Below are 24147 nucleotides of genomic sequence, written 5' to 3'. Positions count from 1 at the left end.
CACATTTTGTGTAGAACTGCACGTTACAAAAACGCTGATCTAAAAAAGTAGAGCTGGTAGAGAAAAACTGATTTTATATTTAGATTCAGCGCCTTAAATATAACTAAAATTAGTTCTAAAATCCTAGACACCAAAAAAAAAATTTTTTTTAGGCCTGTGTAATAGGCCTAAGTGAATAGGCGTTATGGTACGGTTCCTCAAATTGTGAGACGCGACTGCACAAGGGTCGCAACCTAATTTGGAGTTTTTTTTTGAGGTGGGGGGTTAGCCAGATACTCAAGAATCATTGTTGTATCCATAAACAGCTTTGACAGTCAGTAAATGAGTAAGATTTAAAATTCCTGCTAGCTGGAAACGTAGCTGCAGTCGGTGAAATATTTTGGAAGTTTTTTTTTTTTCGTGAGTGTGCAGGGACATTTTACGGTTTACTGTAGGTGTAGAGAGGCTGTAAAGCTATTTAGGTTCCTGCTGTCACCGTACAGCCTGATAGGGACCTACAACAGTGTGCAGAACTGCACTTTTCGTGACTGTACAGGAACATTTTATAGCTTACTGTAGGTGTAGAGAGGCTGTAAAGCTATTTAGGTTCCTGCTGTCACTGTACAGCCTGATAAGGGCATGTAACAATGCGCAGAAATTGATGAGTTTTGCTAAGCGGCTGAGTTGAGGAGGGGCGTAAACTTACGTATTATTTTACTGGTCGCGACGTCACAAATTTTGGTTACCTCTAGCTCAGGGTACTTAACTATGTGACGATTCGTCATTTATGACTCAATGCCTTTGTTTGCTGTACACAGCGTATGCATATTTTCAATAATTTACGTACATAACATGCACGAGTCTGTAGCGGCAAACTTTCTTTTTAGCCTATTTTCCTTATTTTGAAAAAATAAAAGTGGGCTAATGCGATCTCCATGCTGTCTGTGTGTCCCCCAGTAAACTTTTGAATGACTGAACTGATCTTTATGAAACTTTGTATGAGCCCATCTAAGTGGCGTATATCATAAATCTCTCCCATTAGTCTGCGTGGTTATATGCTATCTCCTTTTCGTTTGCTAGGCAACGTCTCCTTAAAGATCCCTCTATCGTTGTTACGCACCGGTTGGGTAAAAACGTTACCGCTGCAACGAATACATACCCAACAATAGAAGAATTGTTGGACGCATCGTTTTCTATGCGGTCCGTGTCGTATCAAAGGAAAGTAGGCTATTAGTTTTTCTGAACTTTCTGTTTCTTTTGCGAGTTCGGAAAGGAAGAGTCGGACGTGCCTACCGTCAAGCCGAGCCGACTCAAACGCACACATCCGGTTCACGATTGCGCTGTCTCGAAAGCTGGCTGTATTATTGCTCTCGAATGGACAGAGAAACAAGACATGTCACAAAAACTAAACGGAGAGACCAACTTCCGTCTAATACCGTTATTTGCAGTTATTATTAACCATTTTCTACCAATACAATCCCTGAAGATTAACGTATCTTCTACCAACCCTCAACGCTATATATTTTATTTTTCAAAATCAAATTCGGTGTATAAATATGAAAACGAAATAAGATCAGTTTTTCATTTTTACGAAGTTACTTGAAGTATATTTGATGCTCTCACTGTGATGGCTGTAGAGACTGAGTCTTCTGGCTTGTGACGTCCTGCAATCTGATAGAAGTTTACCGACGTTTCGGAGGAGCGTACTGCCTCCACGTACACTTAAGGAAAGGCCAAGCATATTCGTAAGAGACATCCTCTCATCAGAGAGGATGTTACGTATGGACTATGACCGCAAGGGTTCAGTTGCAAAAAAAACTTCTGGTCATGATTCTCAAAGGGCTTGGAGCCAGCCAAGACGACCTGATTGGTGGTAAATTTTTTTATTGCTAGTGGAGTGGGACCAAGTCCCTTGTACTGCGGCCACTTCTCGGCCTCTTGTACCAGCCCCAGATGATAGGTGAGGGTGATTGTGGAGCAATTGGTGGAATGAAGATTGGCAGGGGAAACCGAAGTACTCGGAGAAAACCTGCCCCAGCGCCACTTTGTCCACCACAAATCCCACTTGACCAGACCCGGGATCGAACCCGGGCCGCCGCGATGGGAAGCCAGCGACTAACCGCTTGAGCTATGGCGCGGCCTTCATGAAGTAACTCTGCCTCTCTGACTGCAAGCCCCATTTCCCAAACAAGTACATGTCTAGGACAGAAAAAGAAACAATTGGTCAAAAGTTTCGACGAGAATGACTGTGCTGGTGGGGCCCAGTAGCAATTTATCTGACCAACTGATCGTCCTTTAAAGGGTGAAAATGGCTTAGCAAGCCGTGAGTCACACAAGTATGCCATTTGTCCCAGGCGTAGGCGTTTTTCTGTAAGCTGATGTACGGTATAGCTTTGCTTGTGGCCTTAGACAATTGTAATTTATCAGTGGCCTCGCCAGCTCCTTCGATGAACCCATTAGTCATGAATGAATGAAAGAATGTACAAGCGGTGGGCTTTCTCGCACCATTAATCATTCTACTGCCTGTTACTTTCAGACGTCCCTGAGTACACACGTGGATTGTGCTCTTTGCAGTGTTCCAGTTGGCAGGGAAAGTAAACTGAAGACACAGTCCACGTGTGCCCACATTCGGCTATTAACCTTCGAGTACACACGTGGATTGTGCTCTTTGCAGTGTTCCAGTTGGCAGGGAAAGTAAACTGAAGACACAGTCCACGTGTGCCCACATTCGGCTATTAACCTTCGAGTACACACGTGGATTGTGCTCTTTGCAGTGTTCCAGTTGGCAGGGAAAGTAAACTGAAGACACAGTCCACGTGTGCCCACATTCGGCTATTAACCTTCGAGTACACACGTGGATTGTGCTCTTTACAGTGCCCCAGTTTGAAATGGATTTGTCGAGCTTCACGCAAAACTTGATGCAGACATGTTGCTCAATTTTGCCATCCATCGCAAGAAAAACGAAATAAGAAATCGAAAAAGCGCTCGTGTAAAAAGAATTCGTGTCACAGCAGGACATCATGTGGCAGACTCATGCAATAGGCTTTCGTAAATGTGACCTTGGTTTCCTCTCTCATTTTCTTTCACCGAGGCCCTTACTCCGGAGATAAAGCGGCTGGGGTGTGAAGCTGACCACTCACCTCCAACTATTGCCAAGCTCAAGAAAATATGGATCTATATATCCATTCCCCAGAGGTAGTGCTTAATTAATTAAACGTAGAGATAACTTTTTTAACTGGCCCTATTCCTCCTTTCCCGCAATCTACAGAGAATCAATCTTTTTCTGTTGCTTATTTAACGACGCTGTCAATACTTACTCTATATAGCGTCGGCGGTAGGATAACTGATGAACTGGAAAGGGTCTGGAAGGATGCGTTCATGACTTAATCGAGGTATTCTGTCGGAATTTTACTGACAGGACTGAGGAAAACCATGAAAAACTCAGGATAACCGGTGTCTCGGCCGAGAATCGAACCGAGTACCTCCCGAATACAAATCTAGACCGTTACCTCCATATCATGTTCAGTCTCATAATTTGATGTCCCCTGCTCTTAATTAAGCACTGTGCCATGAAGACGTGTGGAAGGGCGGAGGTATAGCTCCACTATTCTTGACCTCGGCACTAGGTGGAGGTGAGTGGTTGGCTTCACGCTCCGGTCACTTTACTCCTAAGGAAATAGCCCGCTATCCCCCTTGTATAAGAGACTGAATGGACCTCAGAGCCGATTTGAGCTCTGTCAAGAAGAGAAAAACCTCGCCAATGCAGGGAATCGAGCCCTGGCTACCTATCCCATAGGCTGTCGCTATACCGACTGATGTATAAGAAGTGAAGTGAAGTGAAGTGAAGTGAAGTGAAGTAAATGACATTACGCATCCATGACTGTTGGTTTCCTTTTGTTTGTGTTTTGGGTGTTGTATTTTTTTCTCTCTCTGTAATTGTTGTTGTATTTGTTGCAGTTGTTTGTATTTCTCTGTAATTGTTGTAGTTGTTAATCGTATTTGGTTTGTATTCACTGTGGTAGGATGTCCTTATTGTTGTGTTTTGTGTATTGTGTTTTGTTTGAACGTGTTGTCACTTAGTGTAATGTGTGTTACTTGTCTATTGTGTCCTATTGTGTACTACTGCCACCGGGCTAAAACCCAATTGCAGTATAATAAATAATATATATAAATATATATTGTACAGAAATAAGCGACTGACATTTCGCTTGTAACCCTTTTCTTAATGGACGGAATTGTCAGCCACGCGAAATACGAGAAATGTACGTATCAGTTTATATTCCGGTTACTTTCCTTATCTTTGGAGACCTTTAGGGATATAATTAAACTGCTTAATCACGAACGTTTCGATCTGTAATTGAGGTATCTTATCTTTTAGCAATAACTATCATTGAGGGGAAACCTAGCAATCGATTTGTGGGAATGCTGTAACTTTGCTCACCATGAACTGGCAAAACCGTGTTAAGACACGTTGTACCTGATGCACGCTTGGTGCTCAAGGTGTTACGGAACATGGCAGCGGAAGCTCAAGGCTACGCCCACCTTCAAGCCTTCATGACAATCAATTTTGCTTTATAGATTGACCCTGTAATTCAGGGGTGTGTAATTATTTTATTTCAAGAACCACAAATAGGTTTATTTGGAAATTACCTAGGGCATGTAAGACTTTCGAGAAAAATATTAATATTTTTTGCACCCTGTCATATTATGAAGTCAAGAAATAAGGTGGCTGTCTACACAGTAATTTTTTAATAAGAGCTGCATCAATAGAGCTAAATAAATATTAATAACAATTAATATAAGTTTAATTTTTAAGGAATGTATCCTGTTGTATGTTACACTATTTATTGTCATTTGTATTAGTGACTAAAGAATGAGTTAGGATTAGTAATTGGATTTATTAACAACCTACAGGTCGTAACTACAATTAATTATTACATCGTTGCTGCTTTACATAATTTATAATCATTCCACACTAACCTCTTCAATCTATCTGCACTAGTTTTCATGGATTTATCACACAGGAAGTATAAAAGTCTCACTGACTGACACACTCCGAACATTACACATAAATACGCGGCAGCTATGCTACAAGCCAGAAGGTCGCGGGTTCAAGTCCGATGAGGTCATTAGATTTTTTTTTCAATCGATCTAATCCTTCTAGCCGCACTATGGCCCTGGGGTCGACGCAGCCTCTAACAGAAATGAGTACCAGGAATTAATTAAATAATTTTCCTGGGGAGTAAAGGGTGGCCGGAGCGTAAGGCTGACAACTTCACCGCCATCTGTGAGCCAACTGTCNGAATTGTGCCCGAGTACATAAGAACGTTGGACAGCACTGGTCTAGAAAATGTGGGAGCCTCGACGTCTCACAACCCTATGGGCCTTCACGGCCTCTTACAGGGATAGCTTTACTTTTTACTTTTTACATAATACTAAGTCAGACATACGGAACCACAGCCGTCCTCAATTTCAGTTTACAAGTTTTTAAGGTTTTAATATTTCATTTCACGAAATATCTTCATTGTAAGGAAGTGACACTTCTACATTTTAACTTACAATTCACTGATTAAGGTTTTATTTATAAACCACTTGATAATAATCAAGATCGAAATATGTATTGATTAGGAAGATTTCTATCTTCTGATATATAACGTCGTATATTCAGTTGAAAGTCAACACGTTTCGGGGAAAAACATTTCGGCTCCATTCTCAGGGTCGAAAATTAAGCCACGCAAGAGACCATCTCTGCTTGCTACCTCCTTCATAATAAATCATGAAAGAAACCAGCAACAAACCCTCTGCTTGCCACATGCTTGGCTTATTCTTTGACTCTGAAAGTGGAAGCGACTGTTCCTCCGAAACGTTGGTTGTCTTTCAGTGGAATACACAGCGTTATATGACAGAAGACAGACAACTCTTGCATCCAAGTTACTTAGAATATAATGTATGAATACATTAGAATACGAAATTTATCAGTATCAAGAACATTAAAATACCAGCTAAGAAAGTACGGAAGTTGGTAAAGTGACGTCAGCATATAAACTTTATATGAGAGTGAACCTAGAGGTTAAAAAAGTAAAGTTGTCCCTGTGCTTAAACACTACGCTATGGAAGCGTATGGGGGAGTGGATGTATTGATCCACATTTTATTGACCTCGGCACTAGCTGTAGGTGAGTGGTCAGTTTCACGCCCCGGCCCCTTTACTCCCGGGGAAGGTGTCCTCGGTACCCATTGTATAGGAGGCTGGATGGGCCCCAGAGCCTCTCTGAATGATACAGAGAAAATTCTTGACCCTACCGGGACTCGAACTCCGACCTCTCTGTCTTCCAGCCCGTAGGCAGTCGCTATACCGACTACACTACAAGTGAATCTAGGAATTAAAGAATTAAAGTTGTCCCTGTGCGTAATTAATTAAGCACTAATTAAGATATATAGGGAAGTGGAGTTATAACTCCACTATTCCTGACTTTGGTACTAGGTGGAAGTGAGTGGTCAGCTTCACGCCCCGGCCGCTTTACTTCCGGTGAAAGAGCCCCTGTACTCAATGGATAGGAAGTTGAGTGGGCCCCAGAGAAGAGAAAATACTCATATTGCATTGTGGGGAATGCAGCGCAGGCATTGTAGCCCGCAGCTCGTCGCTATACCGACTGAGCTATCCCGGCTCTTTATCCTTGGGGCTAAGCGAAAATGCATTATAGGTTAGCGGCTGTCCGACTAGAGAAGCGGGGTTCGATTTCAAATGGAGTTAGCATTATTTTTCTCCTGCAAATTTGTGGAGACCGACTCTGGGGCAACCCAACCTCCTGTTCAGTGGATACTAGGGAGATAGAGAAATCAATACGTGTCATAACAACTCTCCTGCAGCCAACACCGAAGGTAAACAACGACAAAAATTATTATCTGCAGTCCCCTCTACGTCACTCTCGGTGAGGCACTTAATTAGTTAAATGAAACAATAAATCGTTGCGGAATAAATTTGACAGTTCTCTCTCTCTCTTACTCTTGAATTCCTACTTGTAAGCTCTCCCTGTATCAGAGGCCATGCCATAGCTCAAGCGGTTAGTCGCTGGCTTCCCACCGCGGCGGCCTGGTCAAGTGGGATTTGTGGTGGACAAAGTGGCGCTGGGGCGGATTTTCTCCGAGTACTTCGGTTCCCCCTACCAATCTTCATTCGACCAAATTCTCCATCATCATAATCACCCGGGGCAGGCTACAATAGGCCAATCAGTGGCCGCCATGCCGAGTGGACCCAGTTGGACTCCACCCCCCACTAAGCTCCCACATTTTTCTAGACAATCGGCCCACATATTGCGGTGAGGTTGTCAGCCCTTTACCCCCAGGAAGATTCCTGGTACTGATTTCTGTTAGAGGCTGAGTCGACCTGGGGGTCATAGTACGGCTGAAAGGATTAGGTCAATTGAAAAATCCAATGATCTCATTGGGAATTTGATCCGCGGCCTTCCGGCTTGTAGCATAGGTCCTCAACCAACTTCGCTATCGCGTACCCCGGAATTCCTACTTACATCAGTTCTTAATATATTTAATTTTAGAGTACATACGTTACATTTATGGGTCAAGGTTTTGCTTTGTTCTTCATGTTGATAACAAATTTACTGATAATGGATCTATCTCAGTTTAAGTCTGATCGTAGGTTTATCTATATTTCTTGAGGAATTAAATAGCAAATCATCTTGAGTACGGTATTTTTGCCTCAATTGCCTACATTATTTCTTGATCGCACTGACTAATTGTTCTTAAACACGTGAGTTGCGCCATAATAATAATATGAGTTCTCTCAAATTTATTTATCTTCATAGACAAGAAATAATAACATGGCGTCTATGCGAATAGTAGCCATGTTTCTCATTTAGGTACTGATAACTCACAGTGAAGTGTGACAATAGGATATTATTAATTTCGTGTGTTTACCTTTATTTCTGAGTTGTAATTTTCCAAATTTGGTAAACTCGAAAGTTATTGATATTAAGTTGGCAGAATTTATCAGGAACAAACAAAACAAAGTCCGTAGTTTTAGCCCGCAAGCGAATTATACAGACCGAGCGACCGCCGCGTGTTCTAGAAGTTAGTGCCAACTCAAGAGGTTCGCTTAAATATTTCCCTCAGCCGCTGAAAGTAGAGAGTCCTGATATGTTTTCAGTGTATATATAATATATTTGGTGGGAAGTATTTTAATTTACTAACTAACTTTATGGAGCTGAGCCGTTCTTGAGAAGCCACCAGCCGCTTAGCTATTCAATAAATTTCCAACATTTTATGGGATTTGAAGGTTCATTACCCTTTTCACAATAGCCCTTCACTGGTCCCTGTCCCGAGCCACATCAGCCCTGTTCCTTCCCGTTCTGTTTCTTCAGAAAAGATACAAGCTCGGGCAAATAACTTNTTTTGGCCGCGCCATAGCTCAAGCGGTTAGTCGCTGGCTTTCCACCGCGGCGACCCGGGTTCGATCCCAGGTCTGGTCAAGTGGGATTTGTGGTAGACAACGTGGCGCTGGGGCAGGCTTGCAGGTTTCCCCTGCCAATCTTCATTCCACCAATTGCTCCACAATCACCCTCACCTATCATCTGGGGCTGGTACAGTAGGCCAGAAGTGGCCGCAGTACAAGGGACTTAGTCCCACCCCACTAGCATTAAAATTATTTTAAAATATTATTTTTAAGAACTGCAGATATTAACAACCAAGAATTTTTCGAAGTAATCTCCCTCAAATTCTTTACAATGTACCTAGCGTTTCGGCCATTGTTGAAAACAGCTTTTAAAATCCTTAAGTGGATTATTTTTTTTTTCACGGATGATTTAATATCCTCAACGTCAGAGAGACGCTTTCCTTTCAGCACACTCTTAGGTAGGCCGCACATCGACATGCGTCAAGACATGTAACAGTCAAGACATGATGTCTGCGACATGACGCAAAGAAAGGAGCACAGTTAAAACTAACGAGATTTTGAAAACCGCCGCACACCGGTCTGAGTCATGATGCTGACGAATCACGAATGAAGCAAGACTGCGTCTTTGGTCTCATGTCTTGATGCTTGTCTTGACGCAGTTGATGTCCGGCCGCCCTTTGAGTTCTAGAGACAGCCAGAAGTCAGGACGGTACGGCGGAGGGTCCACGGCAGAGGTGCCTTTTCCTGCTAAAAACTGCGACACTCGAAACAAAGAATGTGCGGGGGCTTTGTCGTGGCGAAGAATCGATGCGTGATCTCTCCACAACTGTCCTCGCTTGCGCCTCACGGCACTAATAAGCCTTTTCAACACCTCCACGTAGAATGTCTGTTTAACAGTGATCCCTTCGGGTATAGATTCAAAGTTGATGAGACCCCTAATGTCGATCTCAGACCACGTTTTCAATAAATTATTATTTTAACCACTATAAAGTTGGTACTGACTTCTCCGACAAGCGGCGGTCGCTCGGTCGGTATAGTTCGCTTGCGGACTAAAACAATGTAGTTTATTTTTTGTTTAGGTTTTCTGATGAAATAAGCCCTGTAATTTCGAAGAATTCTGCATAATGCCTAAATACAAACATTAGGACCCAGTACTGAAAATACTGCATCAGAGGGAATTTCACTACGTCTTTCATGAATCATAACCAACGCTTTTCTGTTATGGTAGTTAACAGTGTTGAGGTGTTTGTTCGCTTAATAAGTTGGGTTTTATGTAGGAAGTGGAACTGACCCATTGCAAGGCCTCTACATGCACAGTGACTCACAGAAGAGCGTGTAGTTTCATGTCCCAAGTAGGATTCGAACCTATGATATCAGTGGTCTAGCGGTGAACCTCAGAACGTGAGACCACTCTCATGACGGATTTCTCTGTTTAATGTGAAAATGTATTTCATAACATCATGCTTGGATTAAAACACGAAAGGAAGAAAAGCTGGCTGGAACATCTACAGAAGATGCCATCAGAAAGAGCTGCCAAGCAAGTTCTGTGTTATCGACACATAGGAAGAGGTAATCCAGGAAGACCAAGAAGAAAATGACTTGATGTTTGATGATTGGATTTGTTCAACCGTTCATGCTTTAATGGGGAGCACATAAGTGAGTGAAGGCGGATGACCTTCAGGAAACCAAACCTGGAACTAAAATTTTTCATGATCACAGTCATTTCTCATACGACGTGGGACTAAGTCCCTTGTACTACGGCCACTTCTGGCCTATTGTACCAGCCCCAGATGATAGGTGAGGGTGATTGTGGAGCAATTGGTGGAATGAAGATTGGCAGGGGAAACCGAAGTACTCGGAAAAAACCTGCCCCAGCGCCACTTTGTCCACCACAAATCCCAGTTGACCAGACCGGGGATCGAACTCGGGCCGCCGAGGTGGGAAACCAGCGACTAACCGCTTCAGCTATGGTGCGGCCTAGATTGTAATATAAAAAACTATAATTTTACTCGTTGTTTCGTATGGGTGTGAAACTTTGTCTCTCATTCCAAGGTAAGAATTTCCTGTAGATTTATGTCTGAGAACGGAGGGCTTAGGAGAATATCTGAACATAAAGAGAAGGAAGTAACAGGAGGTTGGAGAAAACTACACAATGAGGAGTGTTATTTTAACGTGAGTGAGGCATGCAACACGCACGGGAGAAATGCATACAAACTTTTAGTCTGAAAGTGTGAGGAAAAATACCATTTTAGAAGACCTAGATATACTCGTAGATTGGGGATAATATTAAAATGGATTTAACCGACGCAGGATACAGACTAGCCTGCTGTGAGTGCTGAAATAAACGTTCTGGTCCTGTTCCTCAAGAATGACTTCGTTTCGCTGTGCCCTTAGGCTCTTTTTCTGTTGTTTGTAAAATTGTGACTGGACAGAATTAAACGATAACAATTACACGTATTACTTCCCGCTGTTTCTATTTTCGTCCGAGATAAAATTAAGTGTTTCATGTTTCTTGGAGCAGAAAGATTATGTTATAGTCTACAGTGACGTGTTTATGTAGTCTTTTACACTAATCCAGTTTCTGTGAAGTGAACTTCACAATTTTCTAGTTTGTTTTACTTGTGCAACGTGCAGTAAATTGATGCGAGATTTGAGTTACAGCCTCCCAGCCATATTGAAGTGTTATCATTAAACAATATTGAAAAAAAAATACTTCTGTGGATTTATAGACAGAGAATGGAAATTGTCAAATTAAACTTCGATTTCTGCTGTAATCCTACTCATTTTACGTAATGCATTGTTACGTAATCGGACAGTATCTAACTTCGCGAGTTAAAATATTACGTAACAAAATTGTGAAAACGTAACAAAAGAACTTCTGGGAAAGGCTTTTTGTTCATACTCTCCTTCAAATGCTACGACGAAGTAGAATTTCTTTTATTGCTAGTGGGGTGGGACTAAGTCCCTTGTACTGCGGCCACTTCTGGCCTATTGTACCAGCCCCAGATGATAGGTGAGGGTGATTGTGGAGCAATTGGTGGAATGAGAATTGGCAGGGGAAACCGAAGTACTCGGAGGAAACCTGCCCCAGCTCCACTTTCTCCACCACAGTTCCCACTTGACCACTTGACCAGACCCGGGATCATACCTGGGCCACCACGGTGGGAAGCCAGCGACTAACCGCTTGAGTTATGGCGCGGCCTAAGTAGAAATTAATAATTGTACTAATTGGTCCATTTATGGCATAATTTCCACTAATACAGATTCTAATTGTGTTAGTTTTGTTATCTATACCTTGTTATAAAAGTCTAACGCTTATTGTTTTGTGGGGATGTGTGTTCTCAGTGATAATTATTAGTAGTTACAAGTAAGAGCATAAGATTACATTGGTTGAGTCTGTAAACTGATGTACATTTTTGAAGAACAAAGTTAATATCGTATATGAACATAGTAAAACGCTATTTGTTGCATATTAGGTATCTTCCTCCCCCCCCCCAAAAATTCAAATTATTGAGGTTATGTTTCTTTGGAAAATTTTGTTCTATATGCATAAAATGTTGCACGCACAAAAAAATTTTTTTCTTCGTGTAGTCACGAGTATTATGCCCCAAATTCAATAATTATGAAGGGTACGCTCCCATTCACGCCTTGGTTTTCCAGTTGAAATCTTCGGGTTTTTCTACTGCACAATTTTGTACGAATTTCCAGTTTCATGCGTGCCACATGCCACGCCCATATCCTCATTGATTTGACGACCGTTAATAATATTTTATAAACAGCAAAAATTAGTAAGATTCTAATTATGTTACTTTTTCCATCCCCCTGTTACTTTCACTCCCTTAGATCCACATATTCTCATCATCCCTTACTCCCGCATTTTCCTTTAAGTTGAAAGACCAAATTTCACACTCGTATAAAACAAGAGGTGACGTTACAGTTATGTATATTTAAATCTTTAGGAGGAGGAGGGGGAGGGATAATAAGAATCTGAACTTAATAACCTAATTTTTGGTTTAGCGAATTTCACGTTACTACTGTTATTCTCAGGCTACAAGCCGGCAGGTCCCGATGAGGTCATTGGATTTTCTCAATTGACCTAATCCTTCCAGCCGCACTATGGCCCTGGGGTCGACTCAGCAGGAATCTTCCGGGGGGTAAAGGATACCGGAGCGTGAGACTGACAGCCTTACCGCCATCTGTGAGCCGATTGTCTAGAAAATATGCGAACCTCAACATCTCACAACCCTATGGGCCTCCACGGCCTTTTACAGGGATACCTTTACTTTACTTTACTTTACTTTCTGTTATTCTCAGTTTTGAAATCTATCAAATATTCTTACATTTGTTAGCTATTTTGTTTCACACTCGGATGACGAGACATAAGTGTCAGCCGTGTCAGCTTTCATTTCGACACCAACTTCCTTACCATATACAGTCTAATTGAATTTATGTAATCCTCTTTTTGGTATTTATGACTCAACCCAATAAATAAGCATCATCTCGCTTTCAGAGGGTAAAGGCGAAAAATTCGTAGGTCATGGTAAATAAGTGACATCGTTCTGCGCAGTCTCAAATAGGTCGGGTGCAACCAGAATCGATTGAACTTGGCCTTCGAAATGAAATGCTGTGTTACAATATGATCTACACTCAGTCAGTCACTCGCCAGCACTCGCCAGCCCGTTTGGCACGTTTATTTCTTCATTATACACTGTCATATTGCAGGGATGATGTATGACCCGTGGAATTATCTATTGTGTGTGTAAGAGAGCCGAGGTGGAGTCAGTGGCGCATGTTAGTTCGTGTATCGCTTGATTAACAGGGTAACTCGGGTACATCCAAGTGAATGGGAGAAATTTGAGGTAAAGTAAAGTAAAATTAAGGGCAAAACAAAAAAAAACTTTCGTTTATCTATTATATTAAGTTAATTATAGAGTAATATTATTTTGATTATTTTTAAAGATATATTTTGTTTTTGTTTTAATATATATATGTTGTGAGCTTCAACTTCCCCTATTACTGTCATGACAGTACGTCATTTCATTATTTATTGTATTTAGAAATTCAAATATATCTTCAAGGAAAACACCGCTGTCTGTTCTGTCCGTAGCAAATGACTCAGTACCACAGTTAAATGCTTTTGAGCCATTGTAATGCGTTATGAGTGCGGTTTGAGGTGCGACAAAAAAGACCTGAACTCTTGCGCAACCACAAATGGCTGCGTCATTACGACTACGCGCCCGCCCACACACCTGTGACTAACAACATGGCTATCGTTCCCTATCCTCCCTACTCGCCGGACTTAGTCCTCAGCGTTTCCTCTTTCTTTCCCAAACTGAAAATAAAACTGAATGGACGACGTTTCGAAACAGTGTCTGACACGCAAAAGGAATTGTAAGCGGTACTCAGCAGTATTAAGGAAAATGACTTCCACGGTGCTTTCGAAACGTAGAAATAACGAAGGGATCGCTGTATATGTTCCCAAGGAGACTGTTTTGAAGGAAATGGCAGCCAGAATTGAGTAAGTTAAGCCAGTATTTCTATTTGACATAGTCCGGGAACTTTTCGATACACCTCGAATTTGTTACCTCTGCACTAGTTAGAGGTGTGTGGTCAGCTTCACGACCCGGCAGTTCTTCCCCTGGGAAATAGCCTACAGTACCTATTGGATAAGAGGCTGCATGGGCACCAGAACCGGTCTGGACGTCGTGAAAAGGAGAAAAATCTTGCCCCTACCGGGACTCGAACTTCGATCCCACGGTTGTCCAGTATCCAGTCCGTATACCGACTGTGCTATGCCAGCTTTTATTTAGAAGTAAATATGAGGGAGAATATTTCGATGTAAGGGAAAGGAACTAACAGGCTACAGAATATTGCAAAATGGAGAGTCTTGTAATTAAACACTAACCACTAAGTGTTGTCAGGGTGATGATAACAAGGAAAATGAGAGGGGAAAGTGTTTCTGGTACATACTGTAGACATCAGACATGTTGTATGAGTCCGAAAAATCTGAAGGGAGTAGATTACTTGGAAGACCTAGGTGTAGATAAGAAGATAATATTAAAAATGAGTTTGGAAGTGTAACTTCTTAAGACGTGGACTCGATTCATCTGGCTCAGGATAGTCGCTGGCGTTGGGCTCTTGTGAATATAGTAATAAATATTTGTGTTCCATAGAAGGAGGGGATTTTGTCCAGTAGATGAGCGACTATCAGTTTCTGAGGAGCGACTCCGCTCCATGTAGTTATACAGTAGAGGCTCCGGTGTAGAAAACCGAGATTAAGGGCCGTGGGATTCCGTTGCGCTGACAGCGCGACACTCTCTATCGGATAAAGTTGGCACTAACTTCACCGACAAGCGGCGTTCGCTCTGTCGGTATAGTTCGCTTGCGGACTACAAGCCAAGGAGTTTTTTATTTGTTTGTGGCTGATTTGGGTGGGTTCTGGTGTTTGAACTCTTCGGCGGCGAATGAAGCCAAGCTTCTGTTAAAATATTATATCTTAGCGTCATATCGTGTGTATGATATTTCTTTGTGTTATTCCGTATCCACTGTAGGTAGTATGGACAGTCTGCACATTCGTCATTTCTTAACATGTTTCGGCCCATTAAGCCATCAGCGGGTATTTGACTTTTGTACAAAATGACCCGTAGCATCGTTAAGTGTTATTGGTTATAAAAGTTGTACTTCAATATTTCATTTTCCTTAATGTGTTTCGGTCGGGTTGACCATTTTCAGAAAGACAGGATCAGCATTCAGAAAACCACAATTACAATGTCATTAATATATAACAGTTATACCTTGTAACTACATTAAGTACATGAAGTGGTTGGAACATAACTAAATTATTTGCAAAGTCAAGTATTTAAAAGTAAAGTTATAAAAACTTTCTGTGAAAACTAGAACCAGTGGTATTGTGACGTACCAGGATGAACCAAGTCAAGTTTATTTGACTTTTATTTTACATTCGCATGTACTCGTATTTGCTACATTATCCAATGTTTGCATTTTGGAATAATGTTTTTTAGTAATACGTAATGTTGTTATGTATAAAAAGATGTGCTCATATCGACGATTAATTGTTAAAATGTATAATTATTAAAATGAAACTTATATAAAAAGGTTTTATCATGTTTTGTCTGGATATAGTAATTGTGTGTATATGTCTCTCTGCTACCGATGCATATATTCAGGGATTTCCCTAGTCTTGTATTGATCTAATCTGTGCTTTGTTGGCTTGTAGGTATATGAGAATGTTTCTCCTTGTCTCTGTTCTTGTATTTTAGAGAAGTGTTGTGTCTTGTATGTGACCGCCTCTGTGGTCTGGTGGTCAGAGTTCCTGGCTACAGATACAGAGGTCCTGGGTTCGATTCCCGGCGCTACCAGAAGTAGTGGGCCTGGAACGGGGTCCACTCAGCCTTATGAGGATAACTGAGGAGCTATTTCAAGGAAATAGAGGCTCCGGTTTAGAAAACCGAAATTAACGGCCGTGGGGATTCGTTACGCTGACCACACTACATACTCTATCCGCTAAAGTTGGCACTAACATCGCCGACAAGCGGCGGTCGCTCGCTCGGCATAATTTGCTTGCTAACTAAAGCCACGGATTTTCTTTAGTTAGTTTTGTTTTGTTGTATCTCCTATGTGGTGCTTTTGATTATGTGGCGGATTTATGTATAATGGCATTATGTACCACTAAAGAACCAATATTCCGATATGTAAACACTGGTCAATGTAGGAATAATAGCAGACAAATACAGGTGAATATAAAAGAGGTCAAATAAGGGATCAATGAGCGGAAACATTTTGTAAGCTTCTGCCGTCCACGCACAGGTCCCCGATGACCAAGATGGCTGTAGGCTGGAACAAGTTCACTCTTCTCATGTGGAAGAACTGGACCCTACAACGTAGGCATCCCATTCAAACGGCGGTGGAGATCCTGGCTCCAGTCCTGCTAGCATCACTTCTGGTCCTGATTCGAAGCCTTGTTGCTCCGGAAAACTTCGGCACTGTTACCACATACGAGCCTTTCTCAGTGGATCATACAAATGGTACTATCTTCAGCGAGACAACAATACAGAAGATATTTATGCCGTTTATCAAAGCATCGCCATATGCTTACAGGTAAGTAGAGGCTATTTTAGTCTTCTTAGTCTGATCGTTTCATTGGACGTCTCTGTGTGTTCCGAAATAATTAATTTCAATTTGATTCTCTTTATTTACGTGAAAACTTAACAGCCTATAGTTCAATTACAGAGCACGAGTAAGAGAAATGAAACAGAAAAAATAACTTCCAAACAAAACACGAAACAAAGAAGTTTATATAGTAATAATAGTAGCAGTAACAATAATACGTATTTCGCCTGGTTGAATGTATCATGTGTTTTGCTATGAAGTTGGTAGCAATGTCGACAAGAAGAAATTTTAAGAACTCGAACTGGAGGAAATATTTTCTGTCGCACACGTATCNCACGGCGCCAAAACCCAGAAGACGTCTTTCTTCATAGTCATCGCCGTGAAAACCTCAAAACTTATACATAGGCTTATTTGACAGAGGTTAATCTCATCCTAATGTGAGGGAAATGATGAGGATAATTCAGTTATTTATTTATTATGTGCTTACTCAGCAGCCAAAAGGCCAATCATGAAGTAAGCACGAACAAAAGAAAGAAGCAAAACGCATTATTTCCCTAAATTGAAGAGAAGCAAGGAAACTCGTTACATTTGGACGATTATAACAATTCCATTAGTGCAGTTAATAATGACAACAAGAATAATATATCCTACCCATAATTAATAGGCAATTCCTGTCACGGTCGGGGAATACCCACCGCTCGATTGTAGTGCCAATGCCAATATGTTGGGGAAAATCAGAACTAAATAGACAGCTCCTGTTTCACACGATTTTAGGGCGGGAATGGGAAAGAAAGCTGGAAAGGCTATGAAGGTATGAACATACGAGAATAACATATCCGTTTTGGCCTCTCAGATCACCCGATCTCAGTCCATTAGATATATTTTTTTGAGGAGTTACGTGAAAGATAAATTACATTACAAAGTGACTTCGCTACAACGGTAGTACTAGTACAAACTTTAAAAGGGAAAATATCATAAGCTGTAGCTACAGTTACACAAGATACATTGCAGTTCACGTGGCAACGGAGGAATTTCGGTCTCAGATTATACTGAGCTACAAACGGACCTCATGTCGAAATTATAGATTAAAAATAAACAAATTTTTGTAAGAAGTGATTCGTTTTCTCGCTCTACTTATTATATTCTATCAATATTTAAAACGTATGTTATTGAAGAAAGCAGTCTTCTGGGATTTGGCACCGTGTATATGTGGTGTTAACCGACGTTTCGGAGGAACGTATCGCCCGAAACGTCGGTTAACACCACATATACACGGTGCCAAATCACAGAAGACTGCTTTCTTCATAGTCACCGCCGTGAAAGCCTCAAATCTTACACGTATGTTATTGTTTCATGCATATCGTCACATGGGAAAAATTCAACACTACACCTCGCAGTGCCACAAGTTTTATTCACCTGTCAACCTGAAATAATAAATATACTCGCAGGATGTTATGTAAGAAACTTCCTCGGTTGGAACGTGTGAATAATCGATTGTATTTCTCGAAACACGGGACATGACCAGCGGAATATCAATAATCTGACAATTCCATAAACATATGGATATGTCTAAGTTTGCTGCCTTTTGTTCGTTCTAACCTAAAACTTCAGAACGTATTTTGATGCCACAAAACGATGACTAAGAGTTTACTATCTATGGTAGAAGTTTAACGACATTTTGGAGGAATGTACAGCCTTCCACTTCCATGACTGTAAGTAAGCCAAGCAAGCAAACAATCAGGCAAACAAGCAATCATCTAGCACCAGATAAAGTCTATTTACTGTTTGCTTGGTTTACAATTTTCAAGCAAAATCTAGAGTTTTATAATGTTAAATCGTATGTTACATGTACTAAATATTGGGCTTCGAAGGATTAATTTTATAAAGTAGGCTTTTTGCACTTCATGATCTTCGAAGCATTTGTCAATATAATGTTTACCCTAGTTATCTGGTGCCAAAGATTTCCACAAACATTATAATTCATTTTGTTCACTGGCTCTACAGCCCCCTTGGGCCCTGGCCTCTGATTTTCAGTTTCATGATCATTTTGTAGACGGTAGGACTCCTTGGATGAATGATCAGCTCGTGGCAAAACATAAATTAATTATCAGAAGGTCGCGGGTTCAAATACCGATGAGGTCATTGGACTTTTTTCAGTTGACCTAATCCTTCCAGCCGCACTATGGCCCTGGGGTTCACTCAGCCTCTAACAGAAATGAGTACCAGGAATTAAATAAATAATTTTCCTGGGGGGTAAAAGGCGGCCGGCGCGTAAGGCTGACAACCTTACCGCCATCTTTGAGCCGATTGTCCAGATAATGTGGGAGCCTCGACGTCTCACAACCCTATGGGCCTCCACTGCCTGTTACAGGGATACCTTTACTTAACCTCACCACCATCTGTGAGCCGACTGTCTAGAGAAAATGTGGGACCCTCAATGTCTCACTACCCTATGGGGCTTCACGGCCTGTAACAGGGATACCTTTACTTTTTCTTTTATCAGAAATTGAGTTTGTGTGTATCACATGAGGATAGCAACATCAAATATATATATTCTGAAAAATATATTAGGCTGCACCCCTTATGTGTTGAAAGTTTCATATGACTGATGCATTTGGATCTTCAGTTTTCATCTGAGCATCCCATATTTGATCTATTATTAATTATACAACTCCATTGAAAATTAAAAGCGTTACGAATGACTATAAATTCTTAAATATGTCATTAATTAATATAACCAGATCATCATCATCATCATCATCATCATCATCACTGGCACGAAGGCCCTTTGTGAGCCCTGGCCTTCCTCAGGATTGCTCGCCATTCTTCTCCATTCGATGCTACATTCCTCCAGTTCTTTACACCCAAAATTCTTATGTCCTGCCACACACATTCTTCCCATCTTAATCTTCGTCTTCCCACTCTCCTATTTCCTTCTGGTAACCAGATCATCAGTAAATGGAATAGCTGACAGATCCAGAACTTCATTATGACATATTTAAAAAAAATGGCAATTCTAGTATTACAAAATGACAATCACTCTAAAAATATGTTTTCTATAACATCAAAATTCATTCACTAGTTAAATACAGTTATGTACAGCTGTGTTCATTTTGAAGTCTGAAGGTGGAATGTTATATACAAAACTATAATTTTGCCCGTGGTTCTATATGGGTGTGAAACTCCGTCTCTGACATTAAGGGAGGAACATAGACTGAGGGTGTTTGAGAACAGGGTATTGAGAATATTTGGACCGAAGAGAGATGAAGTGACAGGAGGTTGGAGAAAACTGCATAATGAGGAGATTCATAATTTGTATGCTTCTCCAAGTATAATTAGAATGATCAAGTCAAGGAGGATGAAATGGTCAGGGCATGTAGCACGAATGAGAGAGAGGAGGAATGCGTATAGGATATTGGAGGGAAAGCCGGAAGGAAGGAGACCACTGGGAAGACCAAGACATAGGTGGATGGACAATATTAAAATTGATCTTAGTGAGATAGAATGGGATGGTATGAATTGAATTGATCTGGCTCAGGATAGAGACCGGTGGAGGGCTCTTGTGAACATGGTAATGAACCTTTGGGTTCCATAAAATGCTGGGTAGCTCTTGAGTAGCTGCACAATTGACAGTTTCTCAAGAAGGGCTCAGCTCCATGAGTGAGTGAACGTGGAATTCTTGCAAACGTCATGTGTAGTCAGTCACCTTCTTCTCCGTGGGAAAATATTTTTCTATCATTACGGACTAGTAAATGAAGATCTTAAATTTGTTCTTGGAACTCACAGCCCACCATATGGAAATTTAGTTTTCTTTTATTCAGAAAATATATAGTATGTAAATTTGTATAAATATACAGCTGTGATATGCTTTATAAAATAATAGTTTATATTATTCATCAGTCTCACACAATACTCTGTTTTCTGCCCTTCATTGCAGACAGAAGGATCGTCCCACAAGGTCAGTAGTTTGTACATGTGACAATGGTAATTAATTTAATGTCTGCAGGCATATATTGTCACAGTAAAATTAATGCTCAAGGGAAAATGAAACTCGTGGAAAGCAGTTGCATGGACCTAAATTGTTCAAATGTTGCACTACAGTAACAATACATGTCCCTGGTCCAGATGGCTGAGCATTTATTTTCTTCCGATATTAATACAATTACCCTCCAGCCACTGACTTCACAACACCAGGGTGTTTAGAGTTCAGTTTTCCCAGATGATAAATTTAAAAAAAAAATTTTTGAAGTATGTAGCTGAAGCAAATGTGTCAACTTTTCATATCCAGTGACGATTCTGTTTGCAGACACTTTTCGACATTATTTATATCTTACCCACTAAAATATGTTATCATAAGAAGAGTTATTTGTCCTTTATGCACAACCAGATATGCATGTCTTTGGTTATGACTTTTGGTTACCAAAACCAGTTTTAAGTAGAAATAATTTTAGGAGCCCAAAGGATTTCATACTGTGAATTTTCTTCATTTTTATGCCAATATATAAGCATTGTGACATAATTCTTCCCATCTTTTCTCATTTAATTATCAATGTCCTTGTGAAAAATAGTAAATCCTATAAATCCACAGTTCCAGGCCTGTATTACATATTTCTGCTTGATGTAATGGCCAGTTTCCCAGTTCTTAAACACACAAATTTCCCTACTCATCATTCTTCTGCAGAGGATGGCTGACATGATTTAATTAGCAATTTGACTGAAACAGTAACATTCGTATTTGGAAGCCATCTAGTTTGGATCTTAACAGGACACAGATTTTGAGTTTTTCTTTGATCCTTGTAGGAAAATGCCTAGGCAGTACCTTGAACTAGGATATGACTACCGACTTCTGCATGCTTTCCAATTCATTCTTCACTATTATCCAATCATTCAAAGTCATATAGTCAAGAGTTACAAATAACATAGTTAAATATATTGAAAATAACAATAGACATTATGATTTGAAATTTCTTTACCACTTGTAGATGACATGCAGCAAAATGAAAGCTACATGGCATAATGTTAGGAAGTACAATTTTCTATATTTTACAAATACAAATTTGCAAGCAGGGTTTTAAAAAAATTCCTGATGATATTTCATAATGTGTGTAGATGCAGTGTTAGTTGACTCTGCATGACATCAATACCCATCTCTGCATAGCCAATTCCAATAGGCAACGAAACAATTTATTACATAATCTAAGGGTATTTTTGTGTAAGTCTATTGGAAGATATACTTTGGCTTTTGATATTATATATACTGTATTTACACATGTATAGGCCGCGTGCGTGTATAGGCCGCAGCACAATTTTCAGACAGAAATTATAGAAAAAATAATTTTCTTGGAATATTATTTCAGGAGTAGAACACCCTGTATTACTAATTATGAATATAATTTTTTTTAAATGAAGTGTGATTTCGAATATTTCGAATATAAGCCGCACCCCAGTTTTCCTCTTGAATTTCTGACAAAAAATGTGCAGCCTATACATGCGTAAATATGGTATATATATATATTCTATGTTGATATTTAAGTTTCTTTACACTGTGTGATGAAGTGATTCTTTTTCAGAGTATGTGTGTGGATGCCTCTTTGTGCATATGCATGCTTATTTGACTATGTGTATGTAAACCAAAATTATATATTTTTTTATTTTCTGGGCTTATGTTTTCGTGTGGTAACGGTGTGTGATACCATTACATTTTACTGCAATGAAATATACCAATACAAACAAGTGTGAGGAAGAAATCATTCGTTGACAGTAATGTGTATTAACTGAAAAAAGGTCTGTAGTCCTTTATATACAGTGCCACAGGAAGCATTAATATCCTTTAAAATATTGTTAGATCATTTTTAGTGTATGCACACATCAGGAAACGTAGTCAGAGCCATATCTGATAACTGGTGCCAGTTCTATTCACCCTCTGCCATGATACCGTTGTCAAACATGTGATAACATCATTCATCCTATTAATATAAAGGTGTCAGTTAAATTAACACATGATTATATAAAATTTGAAGTATCATGGGAACTGCCAAGAATTTTTCCAAGGGGGGCATCAGAAAATCTGCTAATATACTTACATTTAAGCTTTGTAAATTGATTATTAGATATTGTCTGTATATGATGCATAAGAACAAGAAGTCATTTATGAACATATGTATGTCCCTGGTCATCTATGTTTCTGTCCATTTATGTGCCTGTCCATTGAAAAATGCTTCTGTAAATTTCCCATAGCTTTCAACCCCCAAACACTTTGTTAAATTGTAATTAATTCTGATATAAAGTATGTGACTGAAATCCTATTGATGTATATCAACTATTTACATATATCATTACGCATGAAGGCCCTAATGATGTATTTTAATAAATGTTTAAATGTGTACCAAATATTTTAATTTTAAACTTCACAATTTTTACAAGGGAAATTTAATTTTGGTATAAATATACTGCCAGTGTGAATCCCTTTACTCTTAGGAATTAGCCTTTATTTCAAACATTCTTTCAAATTGTCTCTATGCCTGGCTTTGTTTTTGATACTGACCTCCTACAACTCACAGTCACAGTGGAGGTATTCGATCCTGCCTCCGCACGGTGTCACTGATTTATTTCTGGTCTTGCTTATAATATCTCGCCATGGACCACATAGGAAACACAGCTTCTCATCGTTACTCCACTGTTGCGTTCGTATCTGTTGGGGTGATCACGTGATTGCTACTGAGCCATTGCCTAGCAACGGCGTTGTTTTAGGGTCATTCCCTAGCAACAGCTGTCTGTGCTGGCTTTACAATTCAGCCTTGAGCAAACTTCCAATGTATTTAATGTTCAAGTTTATAAGTATTAATAATTATAATATATTTCCCATTATCTGGCATGCACAGGGAACGGAGTTTGATGGTTACATGAATCTTCCGGTTGCATGAATAAACTCTTACAGAAATTCAATGCAAAGAAAAAAAAGGAAAAATATTTTCTCTTTATTTCTTGCGTGGAAGACTTCCTAGGTGACGCTGCTAATTAAAGGGTGAAAGGTTTTGGATACATGTAGTGGAATGTGAACGCAAATTCATTTAGCTTCTATTGTAATGGCATTTGGGTGAGGGAGGACATCTGGTAGCATTGATAGTCATGACTGGGATAATTATCGCATGGCTAGTGAATATATCACCAATGCATTATTCTTTTTGACTAACTTTATAAAAATAGTAAATTTTCTTTGGAATTTTTGTTGGTTCAATGAGAATTTTAGATGCTTTGATGCAGGGTAACTGGAAGTTTATGTCTGTTGTATGTTCAAGTGATCTGAGATGTGTTTTTGTTTCAGAAACTATGGCCTGCGCAAAAAACTACTTGTGTATTTTCGAAAACTAAAGCCTGAGTATTTTGAGAAACGGTATATGTGATACTTGTCCTTCATAAAAATCTTTATAAGGAATGTGCAATTTCGAAACCAGGCCAGCAATTTTGTGCCACACTGAATGAGAATATCTGTTGCTGTTGAACTAAATTGTCCATCGAGCATCACAATTTAATTATTTCTATGGAAATAGGAATGCGTCTAAGGCAGGAAGGGATACATGTGCATATTTTAGTGGAATCTGAAATTTAAATTAACGTAATTCGCTAAAAG

The 24147-nt window shown here is 40.0% G+C and overlaps 1 protein-coding gene across 9 annotated transcripts in view; it reads left to right on the top strand.

Moving 5' to 3' along the window:
* Positions 1–24147, top strand: part of LOC111868283 (ATP-binding cassette sub-family A member 3) — a 78527-nt gene that overhangs the window by 2021 nt on the left and 52359 nt on the right. For 3 of the 9 annotated variants that reach the window (XM_023858803.2, XM_023858808.2, XM_023858802.2), the window contains exons 2-4: positions 16215–16505; positions 20455–20475; positions 23842–23910. In XM_023858803.2, the coding sequence (XP_023714571.1) occupies positions 16222–16505; positions 20455–20475; positions 23842–23910 (374 nt within the window). In that variant the 5' untranslated portion in view covers positions 16215–16221. Of the gene's footprint in view, positions 1–13051; positions 13247–13900; positions 13906–16214; positions 16506–17928; positions 18230–20454; positions 20476–23841; positions 23911–24147 lie in introns of those variants that run through there. The other 6 variants (XM_023858804.2, XM_033752995.1, XM_023858806.2 and 3 more) reach the window with 6 other exon arrangements.

The sequence above is a fragment of the Cryptotermes secundus genome, unplaced genomic scaffold, assembly GCF_002891405.2.
Source record: "Cryptotermes secundus unplaced genomic scaffold, Csec_1.0 scaffold1003, whole genome shotgun sequence".
Taxonomy (NCBI): Eukaryota; Metazoa; Arthropoda; class Insecta; order Blattodea; family Kalotermitidae; genus Cryptotermes; species Cryptotermes secundus.
The sequence above is the reverse complement of the archived record's forward strand: the minus strand, read 5'-3'. Positions and strand labels throughout refer to the sequence as shown.